This window comes from Colletotrichum acutatum (assembly GCF_030867785.1).
Source record: "Colletotrichum acutatum strain CBS 112980 chromosome Unknown BDZ83scaffold_173, whole genome shotgun sequence".
NCBI lineage: Eukaryota > Fungi > Ascomycota > Sordariomycetes > Glomerellales > Glomerellaceae > Colletotrichum > Colletotrichum acutatum.
The window spans coordinates 20,922-40,711 of record NW_026849167.1 but is presented as its reverse complement, the minus strand read 5'-3'; the positions used below and the strand labels follow the sequence as shown (position 1 = coordinate 40,711).

Below are 19,790 nucleotides of genomic sequence, written 5' to 3'. Positions count from 1 at the left end.
AAACGGGGTGGTTTAGTTCAACTGTTCGGGAGGCCGCGAGGAAGGGTCGTTTTGGAGGGACTCAAGGGCCTGGAGGGTTGGTCTGAGAAGACGGGCCATCTTCTCTTCTTTACTTCTGTGCAATGGCATTTTCTTTGAAGTGTGGTTGGTACGAATGTTCGTAAACTACTTTATTTTCTGGATGGCTGGATTTGGGATGGGGGGGGGGGGTATAAGGAACATGTCACTCAGCGCTTGTTGGAGATTGGAAGCGTTCGAACGGCTGTGGATAACGCGTGCGCTCCCGCGCGGCGGGGACGGGAAACCCAACGGTTCGAATGAAATGGCCCCATTGTCCGTTGTCCGTTGGTGTCCGTTTTTTTTTTTTTGACCTTTGCTCTGGGATGGTGCCTGACGATTCACGAAAGGGGATATGGGGATGGTACATGGTTTGGTGTGATTGGGTAAGGTGAGTGAGGTGTGAGTGAGGTGAGCCAGGTGAGCGTGGTGAATGCGGTTGCTGGGCTGCGGGTGGGGTCTGTTTACTTTCGACGTCATTGGGAGGTTGGGAAAGAGCAGGCGCGACGGGGGTGCTGGACACGATTTTTGCCAGTACAGAGTGACAGGATACGGGCGGAATTCGTAGGTCACATTGACTTGTGCACGAAAAAGACCAAGCTATCCGTCCTAGTCAGTGTGTTTTCTCCATTTTAGAAGGCCATTTCACCTTGTGCAGGCGCAGATAAAAGTCCCGAGAGAGAAAGAGTGCAGGGAAGCAACCCCCAGGCAGATTCCCCCACCAACCACCTCACTTGTTCGCGCACATCCCCCAGCCACGGCAATTTCTGGTTTCTATAGGAACAAGCCTTCCGCCACCACGCAGCTGGCCAGGCAACTTTCACCTCTTACCTTATCCGTATTCTTCACCTTTTCGACATTCCACCGGGAGAATAGAGTGTGCATTACCCATTCTCCGACTACAGAGTGGACTGCAGAGAAGCATTCCATCTACATTCCAGTCTCACCTCCATCATCGCTGGTTTTGCCAGCAATTGTCAACCACTACCCGGATACCATACCGAAAAAGCCTTTATCACGTATCTCGACTTCAACTGAAGTCCACCTTGCCAATCATGGCTCCGGCCGTCGTCAACGGCCTGGCGCACCAAGCCCGCTCCTTCATCGCGGGCAGACGACTCTCAAGCCTCCCCGACACAGCGGACATCACGGCCCGATCAATCGACGCGGGCTCCGTCGGGCCCCTCGCCGCTCGCTCCCTCCTCCTCGCCCGCGATAGCACGGGATACAAGGAGGACCCCCACGTCGGCGTCACCGACCCGGGCAACATTAACAACACGGCCATCTTTGTGCTGTTCGGCCTCATCGGCGCTGCCTTTGTCATCACTGGTATCTGGTTCTTCTTCTGGGCCCGCAACGGAGGCTTCTACTTCAAGGAAAACGACTGGGACGACTACAAGACGACGGTGCTGCGCCGCAGGGGTCCCAACGGCACTCTTCTGTCCGGCGCCACCAAGTCGACCAAGCTCGGAGGCGGTAGCGTCTACAAGGACTACGACGACAACCAGACGAGCATCTCGGGAACTACTTTGTCCGGCATCACGGCGGGACCCAGCGACATCGGCGCCCGCGAGAAGCGCGAGCGCAAGAAGGAGAAGAGACGCAGGGAGAAAGAGGCCGCGCGCCACAAGGAGAAGCCCTCGTCCCAGAACTACGACGAGGCCGGCGTGCTCATTGACGAAGAGGCCGAACGCGAGGCCAAGAAGCATCTCCGCTCATACCGCCACGAGAAGCCCGCCCGCGTCGGCGGCCTGAACAAGGAATCCGAGGCGTCCGAGTGGGACGGCTCGACGAACCCGACCGAATCCAACGTCTCTACCAGCTTATTGTCCGGACAGCAGACCACGCCGACATCTACGCCCCACAAGAAGAGCGGCGGCCACGGTGGTATTCGCAAGGTGTACAGCACGGCGGACCGTAACGAGGAGCGCGAGCGCCAGCGCATCCGCGCCGAGGCCAAGAAGCTGCAGGAGCGGGGCCGTGCTGCGGGTAGCTCGAGGCGCGACTTCAGCTTCCAGCGGGCGAGCACGGTCGCCGAGGACCAGAACACGCGAGGCTACGCGCTCCCGCCGCCGAGGGAGGAGCCCGAGCCGAGTATGCCTGGCAGCTGGGCCGAGAGCGATATCACGAGCGCGCTGGAGAGCGATGTGGGCAACAAGTCGTATCACCACGTCATTCCTGGTTTGAGTAGCCAGAGCGCCGTGAGCAGCGATTATGCGGATGAGAGGCGCAAGAGGAGAAAGGAGCGTCGTCACCGTGATCACTGAGTTGTGATAGTCATGTCATGGTCATGGTTATGGCCATATTCACAGTCACGGTTGATGGGATATGGAAGATGAAGAGCAAGTTTTCAGAAATGAGGCACGATGAGTCTTGAAGTCTCTCTCCTCTAAGACTACATGGACGATGGACAATGGAATATGGGATTATGGAGAAAACAGACACAGACACGAAATGAGTTTAGTTGCGATTGGCGAGCATATGTTGAGAAACTCGGGCGTTTGGGGATTGCTTTGTGGTAATTTCTGGTATCGGGGACTTTGTGCCCTGCGGGATGGATGTGTAGAGTAGCAACGCGAGCAACGCGATCATGTAGATTGACGATGGGATCGAAGCAATGAAATGAGGATTCATCAATGGTGTTTTGCAATAGTGATTTTGGTTACTAAGAGGATGTGATTATTGAGGGGTGAGATGATGCAAAGGCTTCATATTGAAGTGAATATGAGTAGGATTTATGATGTGAGCGAGGTTCATTCGTGGTTCATATCGCCGTAAGTCATCGTCGTCCAACTCAAAGTCTCAGTATGGATATGGAATTCTCGGATATACTGATGCCATCTTGAAATGTCTGGGTACGCACCATGAAGCTTTGAATTCCAATAACCTCCCTATTCATTCCCTAGCGGTGGCAGATTCTGGAGGCTCCTAACAATTTATATGTTCTAAATTCGCCCGTGGCTTTGAGATGGCATTATCTCCTTGTTACTAAATGATTTTCACACATCGGACATCACTGCCATGTGTGGGTATTGAGGGAGGGGAGCAATTTACCTGCCTAAAGCCAGATAAAACCCAGTGTGATGACCGCCCTGTTCTAATATCATTTAGTTGTACGAAGAGAAAAGAAAAGAGATGCTCATATCTGGAAGTCTATATCTGTAAGCTCGGCTACAAAGATTGATACATGGAACGTTATCCCAAGTCCATGAGGTTGCGGTGCCCGACCACGTTTATTACCAATTGGCAAGCCGGTCCTTCAGCGATAAAGTTCTAGCCCCACGGTATCCTCGGCGGGGGAGGGTGCTGCACAATTTGAACGATAAGTTTGGTAACTCATCGGATCCTTGCAGGCCCGAGCGATCGCGGCAGCCGCCGGCCGCTGTCGGGGCGTGGAGGGGGAGGGGCGGGGGACCCTTTTTTTCGGCGGGGTGGTTGGGAGTAACGACGCCGCGGGGTACCGTCGGGATGCCTTTTTTTTTTTTCTTCAACCTCCTTTCTTGCTTGCGCTCCCGTGTTCCTCTCATACGAGTTCAGTATACCAGGGTGGACCAATCGATTGGCTATCTTATTTGTTGGCACTGAAGCGAAAAGTAGAGAATTCGTCAAGCAACTTTCCATCTTGATCCAAGGTGTCAAGCGAATTCCTCAGTTTTGAACAAGGGCTGTGTCCGAATTGAATTGCCCCTCATCAGAATCACTTTGCGCATCCAACCAGCGCCATCGAGCGCGCAACTCAGAATCCTCACCGACATTCAAACTTTGGTGTGTTGGAATTAGGCAATTCTCAAGCCATTTCTTCAGGCTTAAGGACTACGCGCAGAGATTTGAGAAGGAAGGAAAGCAGGGGAGGAAAGCCAAGCCAGCCAGCCATGGCGGATGACGAGCAATGGAGCGGCATGGAGAACACGGTTGATGATCCCGAGGAGACGAGGGTCATTTTCTGTGCCCTCGACTCATTTCTGTGAGTGTTATTTGCCTTGCTTTCTCCTTCTGTCCTCCAATTGAATGAGGAGGCCACTGCTATATCATGGATGAGTCCCGCAAGGTGGGATTCTTCATCCTGGCCCCAGCAACAAACGGACTCACTCTCGCACTCGTCTTCATCTACCTCACCACCACTATCATCTCAAAACCCCAACTCACTAACCACCCTACAGCCAATACGCAAAAGTGGCACACTTCAACGTAACCCACCTCCGCCGCCAATCCTTCTACGCCCTGCCCCAGGCGCACTGGCAGATGCTCGCCGCCCCGCCCTTCAACTTCCTCGACACCCTCGAGCGCACCGACGACGCAATCGAGTCCAACGCCGAGCTCGCCCGCGCCATCGCCCACAACGGCCTGCGCTCCTTCCACCTCGTAGACGAGAACTCGACAGAGGAACCCAAACTGCCGGACAACTGGGTCGGCGTCGCCAAGCACGGCGACACCGATAAAGCACGCAGCACCCTCCGCCAATTCTACCGCGACTGGTCCGCCGAAGGGGCCGAGGAGCGCAGCATATGCTACGGTCCCGTCCTCGACGCCCTCGACCGGGAACGCAAGGCCCGACAGTCTTCTCCTGCCACGACAACAGGCGCTGATGCTCCCCCCGCGGAACCCCTGAAAGTCCTCGTCCCCGGCGCGGGACTAGGCCGCCTCGTCTTCGACCTCTGCCTCAACGGCCACGACGCAGAGGGCAACGAGATCTCCTACCACCAGCTCCTCGCCTCCTCCTACATCTTAAACTGCACGAAATCCGCAGGCCAGTACAAAATCTATCCTTGGGTCCACTCCTTCTCGAACCACCGCACGCGCGAAAACCACCTCCGGAGCTGCGCCGTACCCGACATCCACCCGGCCACGGAACTTGCGCTGGCGCAGCAGCAGTCTTCCGATACGGGCACGGGTATAGGCAGCATGTCAATGTGCGCCGCAGACTTCCTCTGCCTCTACTCCGACGCCGACCACGCCTCAGCCTACGACGCCGTAGCGACAGTCTTCTTCCTCGACACGGCGCCCAATCTCATCCGCTACCTCGAGACGATCCACCACGCCCTCCGCCCCGGCGGTCTCCTCGTCAATTTCGGTCCCTTACTGTGGCACTTTGAGAATAACGCACCGGGCAACCACGGGCGCGATACTGACGGCGACGGCGACCACGACGCGAGTAACTCGTCGGGTATCGCGGATCCGGGGAGCTTCGAGTTGAGCGATGATGAGGTTATGGCGCTGGTCGAGAAGGTGGGTTTCGTGGTGGAGAGGAGGGAGACGGGGATTCAGGCGCCGTATATTCATGATGGGGAGAGTATGCTGCATACCACGTACCGCGCGAGTTTTTGGGTGGCGCGGAAGCCGTTCTAGATTTTTTTTGCCGTCTTGAACTCTCTCGATCTCCTCATTTATTGGCTCTGTTACCATCTGTACATATTGACGGGAGGTAAGGGGTCAGCAGTGCAAGTTAACAGCACTACGGTAGCATGATAGATTCGAGGCCCAGGCGAAGTGACCCCTGATGGGACAATTACACGCTCTTGTTCAACAACACCTACAATCTACATCATCCTATTCCTCGAAGGAAGCTCCCAGCATACAAAGATCCCTCACACCCTCAATCACAACTTACTAGGAGGAACATTCAATTCCCCCCTCTGCCACAACGACCCGCCGTCAATAGCAATGACCTCCCCGTTGACATGCGACCCAGCCCGACTAGCAAGGTACACCACCGCACCCGCGATATCCTCCGGCCGTCCCAACCGACCCATCGGGTTCCCCTTGCCAATCTTATCCGCGCCGCCGCCCATCTCCAACAACCCATTGGACATCTTGCTCGGGAAGAAGCCGGGGGCAATAGAATTCACCGTGATTCCCCTGGGAGCAAGCTCCAGCGCCAAGTTACGTCCCAAATGCAGCACGGCAGCCTTGCTGGCGCTGTACCCGTACGTCCCCTGCTTACCCAGCGTACCGATCCCCAGTCCAGCAACAGAAGCCGTAATGATAACCTTTGCAGGCTCGCCACCAGCACTCTTATTTGCAGCCACGCTCTTCTCGAGCAGCGGCGTAAACAGCCGAATGGTATTAAACACACCCTTGACGTTCAAATCCATCACCTTGGCAAACGCCTCGTCCGGGTGGGTATCAAACGCCTCACCCCAGGTAGCGCCCGCGTTCGCAAACAGGATATCGACGCGGTCGGCGTGCTTCTTGACCTCGGCGACGAGGTGCTCCACGCCTTTAATGGACGCCGCGTCCGCGGGGATCGGGATCGCGACGGCGCCGGGCTGGAGGTTGGGGAGGGCGTTGAGGGCCTTGCATGCCTCTTCGCAGGCTGCGCCCTTGCGGGAGGAGATGAAGACTTTGGAGGCGCCGGCTTGGAGGAAGCTGTGGATTTTCTCTTGGTTAGTCGGGGGTTTTCCTTCTACAAGACTGTTGTGCGAATTGAAGAAAACACGTGGGAAGGAGGGGGAAGAGAGATTGAACGTACGCTGAGGCGGCGTGCAGACCAAGACCGCGAGAGCCGCCGGTGACGACGGCGACCTTGCCCTTGAGGGAGAAGAGGGAGGGAAAGTCGTTGAGCTGTGCTTCGGCCATTGTTGACGATTTCTTCTGGGTTCCTGTGGTTCAATTGATTGCTTCAAGTACCTCTAATGAAGAAAAGCAAGTTCAGAAGGTCAGAAAGATCGGAACAGATTGAAAAGTATGGGGGATGAAGAAGGTAAAAAAAGGGGGCCGGGATTGGAAATCTGTACAGCTAATCAACCAATTCCTCTCTCTCTCCCCCAGAGTTTAGAACCGACCTTACCCCGGGCGGTGACGTTTGCGGGGGAGAAGATACCGAGCCTCGGCTGTCCCGCTAGCTCCAGTTTCCAGAGACACCGGGTCCACACCGGGGGAAAGCGTGGGTCGGGGCCGATTACTGATGCACGGCATTTTGCCTTTTCGCTGCCTAGGGGTCCTTTTTGGGGGTTCCTTGGAATCCTTGAGGGGGGCAAAAGTGCAAAAACACCAGACAGTAATTGTAAATTCCATGTAAGGTACGGCTGCCTTATCCCGGGACCTAGCGTCCTGGGTTTGCGGCGCAGCCCCATCGCAATTCATATGCAGGGTACTTCACAAGCAGAGGCTGAGCAAAAAGGATAGGTAGGCAGTTCCATGTTGAGTGATAAATAGCACGTAGATGAGAGTCGTGATAATGTTGGCGAGATATCCACGCGAGATGAGGAAAAAAAGAGACTCTAGTGATGCAATCTGACCATGGCCTGTTCCCATGTTCTCCACTGTTGTTTGAGCCTGCATCAATGCTGCTAATGCTGCCAACTCCCTGTGAATAACAATCTGATGCCAGATAAATCCAAGTAAATGTTTGATAACATGTGAATCATCATATCATAGCTTCCGCAATAATAGCGTAGTAAATGAGCCGGGTTGTCGGCAAAATAGACTGTCGTCTCATCGTGATAGAGGAGTGTAGGTCGACCTAGCTCCCCCAAACGTATAATGTGTTAAAATGTGCTGCCATCACAATTTGTGACAGAGACGCAAACATGTTTGCAGACAAAAATGTCTGCTTATTTTCTTGACTTCTTCTTCGCTCGGGTCTTCTTCTCCAGCAGTCGTCGACGGCATACTCAACGTCTTCAAAGTCGTCCGGGCTGATGTAGCCGATGAAGAAGACCTTGACGTTGTGTTCGACCGTGACAAGCTTGGAGTAGTTGACGCGCGATTCTTTGGCGAGCTTTTCTCCCTCTATCGTGATCTTGGCCCGGACTGGTGGGAATCCGAGCTTTGGCTCATCGCGAAGCGGTCGATGAGGCTTGTGGCTGTAGATCATGCCGTGCTTGTGGGCTTTCACGCCCCTCTTGTTGCAAGCTTTGCCTTGGTACGTGAGGATTGGCCTGGTCTGTCAGTGGAAGCGTCCAAATAATAACTGAAGCCGACTTACACGCAGGTGCAGTGCCCTTCGTCATTCGCAATGACAATGAAGCGCCTGAAACCGATGAACACAGACCCTCCAAATTGGTCTTGAATTTGCTGCTTCTCGGAAATTGTCGAGTTTCCTGCGGCGTGAGAGCCGGATGGCTCCGACCATAGAACCTTGAAGACCTATTACACTTAGTAAAGTAAAACCATAACCACGTAAAGTAACCTACCGATCCGGGCCGGAATTTGTGTGACGGTTCAACGACGTAACCTGCAAATTGTCAGAGTCAACAAACCAAGCTACAGATACGTGGGTCCACTCACGAGGGTCAAGATCTTCAGCAGACCCATGAGTGCCGCTTATGTCGAAGGACGGTGTAGGACTTTGGCGGCCTTTTGGTGTTGCCGCACCGTCGTCCTCCTCGTACGCTGGATAAGCTGTCTGGGTAATCAGCCATGGGGATGGCACTGAGGACTATCGCCTGTTGCTCACCTGTACCATATGCGGGATCTGTCGATGACCCGCCGTGACCGGAAGTCCCATACATTTCGTTGCGGTTCGACATAGCCTCTTGCACAATCGGATCATCAAAGTCATCTAGATCGGCGGTTGCGTATCCAGAGTCTACCGACGTCAGCATGATTCAAACCCCCAGCCCGAGTGCCTCACCTTGACTGTATGTAGCCGGAATTGGATCACGAGCTATCCCATATCCCTCAGACTCGTGATATAGGCTTTCTGCACCAGCTTGCGGGGGAGTTACTTTGAATTTGTTAGCTACGCACTTTCTTTACAAGAGCAACATCACTTACATTCTTCGTCCTGTAGCCCAGTGGTGCCTCCCTCCGCGCCCCAGAATGGATCTAATGGCGGTGCTGCCGGGGGAGGTGGGTCTTCAGGCGGAGGACTTTCCCCATCGTGTGGTTCTGGGGCGTAGGCTGTCTCTTTCCCTTTCCTAGATCTACCTGAGCTGCCATGGGATGTCGCCGAAGGTTCATACATGTAGGATGGATCTGTAGCAGGGTCAGCCCCGGCTATACGACGTTGTCACCCAACTCACCATTATGCTCGGTATCCTGCCCTTCGTAACCATAACTGCTCTCGGTAGTAGGCGGCAGATCGAGGTTGTCCATGGTTTCCGTGAGTTCGTCTACTGCCCGGGGAGTGAAGTCGTCTTGCGGTACCGGCGCCGGCGTCGCAATATCCTGCCACTCATAGTCGTATTCGCCTTTAAACGTCAGCTGTATCCGCAACAGCAGGTTGGCTCATGACTCACCATTGCTGTTCATGCGGTACCTGTAGTTCTTCTGGTAATCTGGATTCCACTGCCAATCACTCCACGCACTCCATGTACTCCCGCCTCTGCCTCCTCCGCTCTTCGACTTGTGTTTGCTTGACCTGCTCGACTTGTGCATGATGGCATCTTGTGTCGACACTTGGAGAGGTCTGAACTTCGGCGCCGATCATGGGTGGGCCTCCGCGCAAGACCGGGTTCGGGGACGGAGACCGAGTCTTGGTGATAGTGTAAGCTTGAGGCTCAAGAAGAAAGAGACAACAGACAAGCGGACCTCGACAGGCAAGCCGGGCCTCGAGGCCTCGGGGCCACGACAGGATAAAAGGAGTGCCCGCTTAATTGGTTGAAGTAGCTGCGCGGCAACGCGTGACGTATCTTGCGAGATATGACTGGCGCAAAAGCGACAGGAGTCTTGCAGGAAGGGGGGTATGAGCCTTCACAGAGCCTGCATCGTCTTGCAGGAGACTTTGAATCCTAAGGGGATGTACTGAGGTGAAAGTCGGTGTCAGGCTGAGAGAAAGAGTATGAGGAAGAAGATCGGTCAACGGGGGAGCGTGAGACAGGAAACGGAAGACGGAGAACGACGAGAAGAGGGTGTGACACGGCACGGTTGCCTTTTCTTCCCGAGTTTACCCTCCCAAATGACTGCCACAGTATGGTCTATGGACCCGGGGTCGATAAGCCGAATGCACTTCATTATCCATCGAATGTTTCCCGCCGTAGGTACGTGGAGCAAAGTGGACAAGAAACAACAACAGCGGCCCCAAAGGCTCGCCTTCTCCTCTTCCGCGAGGTGGTCTCACACAGATGGCACCCGCTTGCACACCCTGGTCTCCGTTCTGTTCGTTGTATGGTGTGCAACCCAAGAGACGCCACCCCTGGCTGTATGAAGGCCCGAAGAGGTTGCTGGCCGGCGGCGGTTGGCTCGCATGTTGATTGAAATTCTGTACCGGTACGAAGCGATTGGAAAAGAGACAAATGGAACCAGGCTGCGCTGTTTCGTCCAGTCGTGTTTGGGTGATTGGGTGTGGGATGACTTCCCACCAGTAGCGACGACTGCTTGACTTGACCCCGCGCTGTCCGTGTCCACCTGCCAGTGGTGCCAGTGGTGCGCCGTGGTCCTTGTCACTGCCTGTGTGGACCGCCGAGAAGGGCCCCCCCACGGAAGCTCGGGCTCATTAGCTGTGGTGCTGACACATATCGGGACTAGCGTCGGGACGGCAGCAGCTAGGTCCGCAGTACGTACTCTCGTACCCTCCTGATGTACCTGGTTGGTCTCCGCTGAACGGCTGGAAAGCCACGAAAGGCACAGAAGGCAGGTGCAAAAGGGGGTTAGCACACGGGAGGCAAGTGGATCCGCTTACCGAGAAAGGGTCAAGGTGGCTCCTCCAACGGTATTGCTCGCCTCGGTCAGCACCCATCCTTTTGTTCCCACGTTTGTTGCATTACTGCTGCTGTTCAGGTTGCTGCTGCTGCTGCTGCTCCTATTGCTGGCCTGCTTCTGCTGGCATGCATCCGTAATTAGCACTACCTTGCCTGAAGAAGGTGGTGACTGGAACGAGCCGCGTCGACTACGCCCACAACATTCTCAAGTCGAGCCGTCACATCTCTCGTTCGAAATTCGATCCAGCGATCATCGACGACGGACTCTCCCTTGGTCGCATCACCACATCTTACCAAGCGATGGAACTATTCCACGACCAGTACGCACCATAGCCTCTCTTCATGGCTACGACCGAAAGCCCCCGACGACGGACCTCCGCTTCGAGTCTGTCAGGGGATGCCGACCTCCACGAGCATGCCATTCCATCCGAAACAACGACTATTGATGCTAGCTATTTCGAAAGCGTCCAGCTCATGCCATCATCACTCTCACGATCACTACCACATCCACCGCCGCCGCCGCCGCCTCCTCCTTCGACGTTGACGCAACCAAACTCTCTTGGCCCCTTGATGGCTGCTCCACCTGCATGGCCAAAACCCGATGCGTCACAACACCATGGTTCTCAATCCTCAGGCCCGAATACACCACGTCCTCTATCCCATCAGGCCAGTTACGGACACAAACGACCTCACCCTCCGCCTCCGCCTCCGCCGTCCCGAGGACCGCGGCCACTCGTTCCCACTATGCTCCTTCACCCACCACCACCTCCGCCGCCGCCGCCGTCAAACCTCGATGCTGCCTTCAGGGGTCGAGGGCTGGCAAAGGTTTCGATGCAACGCAGCCTTTCGCCGTCCATGTCGCTATCATCAGGTTCATGGCACCACGAATACACTAGCTCAGACGACGACACAAGCTCGGTGGAGGCAGATTACTTTGAACAGAAAAATCGGGTAGTCTTTCCACCGCTTATGCCCACCGTGCAAGATCGTCAGGTATTTGAGCGAGAGAGGAAACATATCACAGACTCTATCACGGATAAGGTTTCTCGGCTTGAGAACTCACGGAGCTCCGTTCCCAGCCTTGTCGATTCTGATGCATCTTCGGTGGCGTCCATGGCATCTCTAGACGACGGAGTACAGGAGCTATGGGTACAGATGAAGCATCGTCGGCAGCGGGTGAACTTTTTAAAGCAGGACATGGCCGGCCGGCGTAAGGTTCTTCGGGACCTGCGTCGCAGAAAGGATGAAGCCGACAACAGCTTCATGAACATGCTGCGCCCAATTCTTATCAAGGGTCGCCGTGGTCTACCTGCAACATCGGACCAAATGTTGGAGACACGATTTGCCGAGATGCAGGCACTTCGAACGGAATACCACACTATCGAAGTTGACTACGAGGAACTCGAGGTCTCACTGGATGAAGAAGAGGAAGGCCTCAACAATACTGAGACACGCTTTTTCAGTCTCTTGGCCGCTGGTAGCAAGAGACAACCCCGGCCAAGGATGCGAGATGAGGATTCCGAGGATGACGAATCTGTAGAACAACCGGATATACCATATGAACTCACCGGTATTTCCCGTCACGGGCCTTCCGACGATGCCCATCCGCTTTGGCAAGACCTTGTGTCTGCCATCGGGGACTTGAACAACGCTAAAGAAGAGTACGACGATCTCCTGCTGTACCACAGGCAATACACGTACAGTATGGATGTCAAGAAATCGACCGGGATGAAGCCTAGCGCGGAAGAAGTCGAATTCATGGACGAATATCCGGAAGAAGAGCGCGAGAAGCGGGAGGACATGGACCGCCTGACAGAAGAGGTTTCCAGGCTGAAGCGGATTTGCGAAGAAAATGGTGCGATGAAGAAGCATCCGTCCTTCGAAATCGCACACGCCCTTGACCCCAACATCGGCGAAGACATGGCGCTCGACAACACGCCTCCAAGATCTGGATCTCTGGCCCATGGTCGTTTTTCAGAACTCTTGTCTCGTCCAGACCATGTACTTCGGCCGGAGCCGGTGACTGCCATTGAGGAGGTGAGGCGCGCTGCGAAGAACCACGCGGCGGACCCGGCTACGCTGCCGCAGCTTCGAGCGGCTCAGAAGGAGCTGGGCATTTCTAGGCTGATCAGCGAATTTAAGAAAGAGGATAAGTCGGATTTTATCACACGATGGCTTCTGCAGCAGCTGCGTACTTCGCCGGTTGCTGTTGAACTTCTTTATTCAACATTTATACACACTCTTCGGCTCAGGATTGGTAATGTGCACAAGTGGCAGCAAGACGTTTTGTTCCACTGGTGGAGCGACGGTGCTGTCAAATCGCCGGAGGAATTTTTTGGCCCGCTTACAGGAAGTGGGATGGTGTCGCCAGGGCGCGAGGCTTCGCCGGAACACACCTCTCTTCCTCCGGAGCGCGATGTGCGCATTTCTACACCATCGAGAGCGGCCACGGAAGATTGGTCGAGCGGCCATCGTCGCATATACCCCGAGGAAGCGAGCCGGTCGACTGAAGTTTATTGATATTGCTTAGCGAGCGCGTTTGTTTGCTTCTTCAGTTGGGAAGCTGCTGTTTTGGGTTCCAGATCCCACATGTTATTGCCTCGGAAACAGACCTGGCACAAAGGATGGATGATAGACTGTATTTTGGATTGGAGCGACGGATCTGCTTTGTCTGGGCGGCATACTGATACCCTTTGAAGACCCAGTTTTGATGGAATGTAAAGATAACCGAGCGGGCATCTTTCGAGCTGATTGCGATTCAAGGGGAAACCAATACCGGATTTTGTTGTTTGGGGGGTATGTTGTTCTATTTCTAGTTGAATACACATATGGGTGTAGTTTTTGCCTATCTGCTAATGGTGCATACCATTGCCCGTGACAAACCTGACACCAACGTACAATTGAGTTTGGTTTGGTTTGGTTCACATCGTCCAGGCCAGGCCCGTTTAGCCGCTGCCTGACGACGGTCCAAGGTACTTGCCCAGTGTACATATGTAGCGCACCACCTCAAGTTCGAGGCTAGCGCGCGGGAGCGAAAAAAAGACGAACCCCACACTAATCATCTCGGGACGAGCCATGTCGAAGAAGAACGGTCCCGTCGCTCGCTGAATTTTCGTGGTAAATGTGACAGGTGATGTACCTGGTACATAGGCACTATCGCGCGACGGGTGATGCACTGCGTTCTACAACGGGTCTGATGCGGAGAGCGGAGCAAGCGCGAAGAGGAGAACCTAGTGTACCCCGTCGGAGAGGGGAGAGGTAGAGGAGGAGGTCGGATGGGTGGGCAGGCACCGCGCATGTGATTTACGCCGATGATGCGAGCTAGGTAGCTATCGTGCCATTCCTATCCCACCCCGCTTACCTCGTCGGATAGAGGTGGGGAGGAAAGGAGAGTGAGGTACGTGATGGCCTTTGTTCATCGAGCGTATCGCTACGGACACGGAGTACGCGGTCTCAAGGCTGGAGGGGAGCTTGTGGCTGTCTGTCTGTCATACGCGGCAGCCTATTTAAAAAAATTCTATGGTATCCATGCATATTGTGAAGGGTTGTCGATGACGCAGGCCGGGACGCGTGCTGGACGACAGGTTCAGGTTTTGCGGGGTTGGAATTTTGGAGGTGATGGCGCGATGGATTCAAGTCAGGACTTTGGAATTTTGGGTAGGTATTCGTATTGGACGGTAGTAAGGATCAAGGGAAGTGCGGCCGACGGACGATGGGCGAATCAAGTTTGGCTTGTAGGGCTGAATGACGGATGGAATTTCTCCCAAACATGGATTTTTGGAAATTCCAATTCCCCTTCTTTTTTCTTTCCTTTGTTCCTATGTACGAAGTACCGTTACCTCAACTTGCTGTGTTGCCTTAGCTTACCTCGCCTTAGGTAACCAGGACTTTTGAAGAAAAAAAAAGTACCTGCCGGTTTGGATTTGCTTCCATCTATCCGTGAGTAGTGAGTAGTACGTAGGGCAGCGCGGCGTCAATGTCTGATGGTGCCGTCATGATCTTTTTTCTTGGGGAAAGTCATCGTATGCGTCACTGACGGGAGCTGGTCCGACGGAAGAAGCAGAGGTACGGGATGTCGAGGGAGAAGATGATTGGCGAGTGACCAGTACGTGTATACCTGTCTATATCGTCTGGCGGAAATCTAAGGTATGGAGGATCGCAGCCTGCTTCCACGGGGTGACGAACGCTGCACCTAACCTTACCTTACTAAGCCAAGGCAGGCAGGCTTTCATCCAAGATCCCGCCTGGGCTGATGCGCCTGTATGCAAGTCACCTCCCGCAGTCAGCGTCGGTTAAACGAACCTGCCCGCATTGCCCATCCTATCTATCCTGCGGACAATACCCAGGTACTGTCTAGACGTACACGCATCGTGGCATGTCCTGCCGGCCTGTCTCGAGTAAGCACTACGATGGTCACAGACAGCTCTAAGAAAGCTATGATAGGCTAGTACTCTCTTGATTTACCGGGGAGAAATTTAGCAGAGCCTGCCTGGCATGCCCTAGATTTTCTTGTCTTTGACGCTAGCTTCCTTGATCAGACCTGGAGTCGGTCTGGCTTCTGAGTATGAGTGCAAGAGGTATGGTATAGGGTAGCCTGGTAGGTAGGTACTTGACGAGAAGAGGGAAACCCGGGAAAGAGTCCCTGCAGGTGACGAGGGGCGGGAGTGGCTTGACGTTGCCCGGTCATCGGTGTGTGTGAGTGTGTGTCCTGGTTCGCTCGAATATCTAAGGTAGGAGTCTTCGTATCTGTGCAAAGATGACGGAGTGATGGATTAGAGGAAAAAACATGGTTCTACCCTTCGCTGTGCGAGGTTCGAGGTAAGGCTGGTGAAATCCAAGTTCGAGGTTCCCCATGCATAGAGAGAGCAATGACAGATAACCTTAAAAATGACGCCGCCTAAAGGCTAAGTAAGGTACCTGAGTACGTAGTCTTAGTTCAGAGAGCGGCGCCGGACCAGGTGCCCGTTACACACTGACACACACAAAAACATAACCACAACCAACAACCAGCATGCACTAGAGCCAGAAAAAAATGAAGTAGGATGAAAAAGAACGGGAAATGTGTTAAACGTAGAAAAAATTGATCGACATTGCAAAAGAAATGCCTCGTGGCGGAATCGAACCGCCGATCTTCTCATGCCACTAGGTACTAGTGAGACGCTATACCACTTAGCCAACAAGGCGTATCTGGCTGTATCTTCCTCCGCGGATTGTCTTCTCAAGAAGGGAGCTCGCACTGGTCGACTCCTCTCTATAGCAGGCTTCCCGCAATTTCAACCTGCCTTTCCATTTTCAATTCCTCGTGAAGCATGATATTTCGAGATGTTTCTTACTTCGATGTTTGTTCTCAATACTGGTCTGTTCATGTATGCAATTGCCCTGGACCCTCGCCTCCAAATGCTAGCTAATACCATAACGACCGAAATTTACACCTCAGCCATCATCCATATCGTCATCGCTGTACTCGCTTCTAATGTTGTCCACCCGCCCTGTTTCTTTCAGCCCAAGGTAATGATTGTTGATGATAGTTATGTGTCTTTGTTTGTATTTAATATACATATGTTTGGTATGGTATCTCCTCTACGGGGCGGCAAAGCAAGCCTCCAGTTAAAAGCCTGTCCATAACTCCTCTGGAGCTCCAGGCCCCGATGCCGGAAAGATGTTGATAAATGTGTATGTATGCGTTATTCCCCGTGTCTGCTTCCACGGGGGTAATCTGTTGGTTGTAGATTTCGCGGGTGCTTCCTCAGCCACCAGCCTCATGATAGATATGATTTTAATGCTTTTTTTTTCCAAATGCAGAATGCTACTCATCACCCATGTACGACGTCGGGCCTCACGCCGCAGCCGTTCGCCTCCGGAATAGGACCTCGGCATTCGGGTCAGGCGACTTGCTCATTACCATGACCATCGGCTTAGGCCTCGTCTCCCCGTCCTTGAGCTTCATGTCGTAGTTGAGCAAAAAGTACGCAAGCACCATCTTGATCTCGTTCCCGGCAAAGAAGCGGCCCGGACAGGCGTGCTTGCCGGCGCCGAAGTTCATGTTGGTGTCGCTGATGCTGGTGAACTGCCACCTGTTTGCGTCCTCGTCGGACTTCTGTCGTAGTTTGTAGAAGCGCAGCGCGTCAAAGGTATCTGGGTTCTCAAAGTATCTCTCGTCGTGCGAGATGCCGGCCTGCGGGGCCAGGAGCTTTGTGCCGGGTGGCAGATGGGTGCCGTCGGAGAGGTCAATGGGCTTGACGACCTTTCGGATGAAGGAGGCTGGCATGTGTTAGTGGTGTTTGCCTACAGGTGAAACTTCGGGCCTGCTGATGAACATACTAATATTACCGGCGAGTCGCTGGGTCTCCTTCATGAAGCTGTCGAGCTTCTTCAGCTTCGCCATGCTCTCCTTCCTCGCCCAGCCATCTTCTACCTCAAGGACTTGATGAGCCTCTTCACGCAGCATGTCCTGCACCTCTGGATGAGCTGCCAGGTCGTAGATACAATCCGTCACAAGATTATTCGTGGTGTGGATCGACGCAGCTGCGAGGATGAGCTGAAGATGCGCTTGAGACCTCACGTCTCTCTTCTCGTCCTCTGGAAGGGCCTCAACAAGCCATTGAATCAAGTCGTCGGGAGACTTTTCGTAGCTAGGCATCTCCAGGTCCCTGAGTCTTTCATCGATGATGGGCTTCAGCATGGCGGTAGCCTTGTCAACGTCTTTGCGAATCTGCCGCAGCTCCGAAACTCCATACTGCGCAATCGGTCGGGCCCACTCTGGGAAGAGCTGCATCTTCACGACGGCGACGAAGACGTGGATGGCAAAGTTGATGCTGATATCCATCCACTGCTCTTGTCGATTGACGTCGGGGCCTACGAACGCTCGACCACTGATCCGTGCAATGGCTCGCAGCGCAAAGGGTTGGAACTTTACTGGTGTCCATTCTGGGACGTGTCAGTTGGGCGAGGCAGAAAATCTGACTGACGGACTTACCCTTGCAATTCGGAAACTCAGTGGCCACGACGTACTCAAGCTCACTCTTGAGCTGGGGCACAAGCCTGGCGAGATTCTGTGACAACTTGCACCTTACAAGTGTAGACAGTAGATCGGCGTGGTTGCCGAGGGTGAAGTTGGTATATCTGCTCAACATAGCCTCGTCGACGGCTTCTGTGGCGCTCAACACCTCTTCTGGCAAGCTTCTCAACTCGCCAATGAGTCTTGCCGGTACAAGCACCTGCAGACCTTCTGTCGCCTTAATCTGATATACAGTGTCGCGGAACTGAATTGGTGTTAGCCATCGAACCCCATGGGTATGGTGCGCATCATACTTTGCCATAACTGTCGCGAATCAACGTCTCGGCGTCAAACATCCACTTCGTCTTGGCGGCCTTGTAGAAGGGCATGTCGGGAAGCTTTGGTCTTCGTGACTGAAAGAGCCAGGCGACCACTAGCATCGCGCTTATGGCGACATAATAGCTGATGTGCTGGCCGCCGGGGACCACCCGGGGCAGGTTGAGTTCCATCGGCATGGACGACATGGTGGCTGTCTGATTCATGGGGTGTGGTGAATCGAGGCTCGTGAGCGTCGTATGTGGTTCGGAAAGAAAGTAGATCGAGGACTGTTCCTCAAAAGAAGTCTAAAGGGTATCAATCCAGCGCCAACAAGACACAGGACAACTCCGGGTCCCGAAATCAAAGCGAGTCGGTATTATAAACAAGTAAAAGTCGTCTGTGTGAAGAGACTTCCCGAGGCGGAGAGGGAAGTGTGACGACTTGGGTATGTCTTCAAGACATTGGCCATTAGATGAATAGATTGCCAGCCGGGCCCGGTGCGATGTTGACGATCCAATGATGGCACAAGTATTCGGAATAAATAAGAGTAAGCGACGAATGCCCCGAGTGATGAATGTTGACCTAAGGCCGAGTTGCTGTGACCGCGTCCCGTTGTCTGCTTCCCTGTCGTTCAACCGTCGTCCAGCGTGTAGTTGGTTCGTCGACTCTCGAATGTTTCTCCTACAAAGCCCCAAAAGTCCAAAGAAGAAACAGAAAAGGAAACAGGGCACGGAAGCGGGCAGGAGAAGGTAGTGAGTGTAAATAGGAGCGAAAAGAAGGAAAAGAAAACAAATGGAAAGAAAAAGAGAGGAGTGAAATCGGAAAACGATGCTAGCCACGCAACATAGCGGCGCGCGCGCGCAGGCACAGGCGCAGGTGCACACACCAGAAACACAGACGAGATGCAACACAGGCAAAGCAGGGCTTCCCGCTTGCCTCCCGGCACCAGGGCAAGACACAACACAAGGTAACAAGCCAACCCCGACCTCGAGTCTGACTGGAGACCCAGTAAGAGCCAGAATAGGGAGACTCCAAAGTCAAGGACGGGTAAGCTTGACCTGGCGCCTGGGCCGGGCACGAGTGAAATTCGGAGGGTTTGGGAGTTTGGACCGACTGGGACGTGATCGACTTCTGCTTCCTTGGGCGTCGAGGACTCGAGGGCGGTTTCGCGGACTTGCCAGGCGCATCTGAAACATGGATGGTCAACAGGAGTCGTTCGGGAGCTGCCACCTCCGGATTTTAGCTTGCTGCCACACCCGTGCCTCAAAGAAGAGCCCCAAACATTTGCCGCTGATGGCCTGGAGCCTGTCCTTGAGGCTGGAGCTTGCCCGAGTGACGGATGTTTGGATTTTCATCGTCGTCTGTCGTGCTGGCGTCCTTGCGTTGGATAGATCACTTGATCTAGTACCCGGGATGTGCAATCCGGTAATCTAGCGGCGACACTGGTTCGAGAAGTTGATGAACATGATGAAGAAGAGAGGATACGACCGGCATGCCACATGCAAAAGCCTTGCAATCACCTAGTTCCGTATTCACTATGTGCCTCAAGTTACTATTAGGTACAAACAATCAGGCAAGTACAATCAATCAATTGAAGCTTGCATCTCGATTGCTCCGTGCCTACCCTGAAGACTGAAGAAGAGAGAGTGAGACAAGCATCTTAGGTAATCCTTCCCCTTTGGCAGGGGACACCTCCTGCTCTACTTTGACCAAGACTTGTTCGAGTATCGTCAAGTATCTCTCACACCTTTCTGCACGGACTGAATACTTGCAGAAACACCCGTCAAGTACTTGCCTACTCTGGCACGGATGCAGGGGTTCCTCTCGGCTCGCTT

The 19,790-nt window shown here is 53.9% G+C and overlaps 6 protein-coding genes and 1 non-coding gene across 7 annotated transcripts; 3 read left to right on the top strand and 4 right to left on the bottom strand.

The window, feature by feature from the left end:
* The first annotated feature begins 788 nt into the window (after positions 1 to 788).
* BDZ83DRAFT_640679 (uncharacterized protein) lies at positions 789 to 2,762 on the top strand. The gene has a single exon (XM_060509510.1). It carries the CDS (start codon positions 1,113 to 1,115, stop codon positions 2,322 to 2,324), a length of 1,212 nt encoding a protein of 403 aa, XP_060358774.1. The 5' UTR covers positions 789 to 1,112; the 3' UTR covers positions 2,325 to 2,762.
* A 784-nt stretch (positions 2,763 to 3,546) lies between these two features.
* BDZ83DRAFT_640677 (N2227-like protein-domain-containing protein) lies at positions 3,547 to 5,546 on the top strand. Its single transcript, XM_060509509.1, has 2 exons — positions 3,547 to 4,021; positions 4,218 to 5,546. The coding sequence occupies exons 1-2, from the start codon at positions 3,930 to 3,932 to the stop codon at positions 5,401 to 5,403; spliced, it is 1,278 nt and encodes a 425-aa protein (XP_060358773.1). The 5' UTR covers positions 3,547 to 3,929; the 3' UTR covers positions 5,404 to 5,546.
* A 14-nt stretch (positions 5,547 to 5,560) lies between these two features.
* Positions 5,561 to 6,788, bottom strand: BDZ83DRAFT_132759 (short chain dehydrogenase). The gene is made up of 2 exons (XM_060501224.1): positions 6,527 to 6,788; positions 5,561 to 6,423 (listed from the first exon to the last, which is right to left on the bottom strand). The coding sequence occupies exons 1-2, from the start codon at positions 6,631 to 6,633 to the stop codon at positions 5,655 to 5,657; spliced, it is 876 nt and encodes a 291-aa protein (XP_060358772.1). The 5' UTR covers positions 6,634 to 6,788; the 3' UTR covers positions 5,561 to 5,654.
* Positions 6,789 to 7,324: 536 nt separating this feature from the next.
* On the bottom strand, positions 7,325 to 9,632 carry BDZ83DRAFT_132710 (uncharacterized protein). Its single transcript, XM_060501223.1, has 9 exons — positions 9,240 to 9,632; positions 9,024 to 9,191; positions 8,776 to 8,976; positions 8,633 to 8,725; positions 8,456 to 8,587; positions 8,287 to 8,400; positions 8,193 to 8,233; positions 7,985 to 8,145; positions 7,325 to 7,937 (listed from the first exon to the last, which is right to left on the bottom strand). Exons 1-9 carry the CDS (start codon positions 9,376 to 9,378, stop codon positions 7,520 to 7,522), a joined length of 1,467 nt encoding a protein of 488 aa, XP_060358771.1. The 5' UTR covers positions 9,379 to 9,632; the 3' UTR covers positions 7,325 to 7,519.
* Positions 9,633 to 10,679: 1,047 nt separating this feature from the next.
* BDZ83DRAFT_640662 (uncharacterized protein) lies at positions 10,680 to 13,439 on the top strand. Its single transcript, XM_060509508.1, has one exon. The coding sequence runs from the start codon at positions 10,983 to 10,985 to the stop codon at positions 13,158 to 13,160; it is 2,178 nt and encodes a 725-aa protein (XP_060358770.1). The 5' UTR covers positions 10,680 to 10,982; the 3' UTR covers positions 13,161 to 13,439.
* Positions 13,440 to 15,742: 2,303 nt separating this feature from the next.
* BDZ83DRAFT_t292 lies at positions 15,743 to 15,823 on the bottom strand. The gene has a single exon. It is a non-coding gene; the product is annotated as a tRNA-Thr (tRNA).
* A 653-nt stretch (positions 15,824 to 16,476) lies between these two features.
* BDZ83DRAFT_711388 (cytochrome P450) lies at positions 16,477 to 18,161 on the bottom strand (the record flags this gene model as incomplete). Its single annotated transcript, XM_060511602.1, has 4 exons — positions 16,477 to 16,901; positions 16,962 to 17,567; positions 17,617 to 17,902; positions 17,952 to 18,161. 4 exons carry the CDS (start codon positions 18,159 to 18,161, stop codon positions 16,477 to 16,479), a joined length of 1,527 nt encoding a protein of 508 aa, XP_060358769.1.
* Positions 18,162 to 19,790: the final 1,629 nt, after the last annotated feature.

Coding starts and splice junctions, on each gene's coding strand:
- BDZ83DRAFT_640679 (XM_060509510.1), top strand. CDS start 1,113: ATGGCTCCGGCCGTCGTCAACGGCCTGGCGCACCAAGCCCGCTCCTTC.
- BDZ83DRAFT_640662 (XM_060509508.1), top strand. CDS start 10,983: ATGGCTACGACCGAAAGCCCCCGACGACGGACCTCCGCTTCGAGTCTG.
- BDZ83DRAFT_640677 (XM_060509509.1), top strand. CDS start 3,930: ATGGCGGATGACGAGCAATGGAGCGGCATGGAGAACACGGTTGATGAT. Junction 4,022..4,217: donor TGTGCCCTCGACTCATTTCT/GTGAGTGTTATT, acceptor ACCACCCTACAG/CCAATACGCAAAAGTGGCAC.
- BDZ83DRAFT_132759 (XM_060501224.1), bottom strand. CDS start 6,633: ATGGCCGAAGCACAGCTCAACGACTTTCCCTCCCTCTTCTCCCTCAAG. Junction 6,424..6,526: donor GGTCTGCACGCCGCCTCAGC/GTACGTTCAATC, acceptor GAAAATCCACAG/CTTCCTCCAAGCCGGCGCCT.
- BDZ83DRAFT_132710 (XM_060501223.1), bottom strand. CDS start 9,378: ATGCACAAGTCGAGCAGGTCAAGCAAACACAAGTCGAAGAGCGGAGGA. Junction 9,192..9,239: donor GTACCGCATGAACAGCAATG/GTGAGTCATGAG, acceptor TGACGTTTAAAG/GCGAATACGACTATGAGTGG. Junction 8,146..8,192: donor ACAAATTCCGGCCCGGATCG/GTAGGTTACTTT, acceptor TAAGTGTAATAG/GTCTTCAAGGTTCTATGGTC.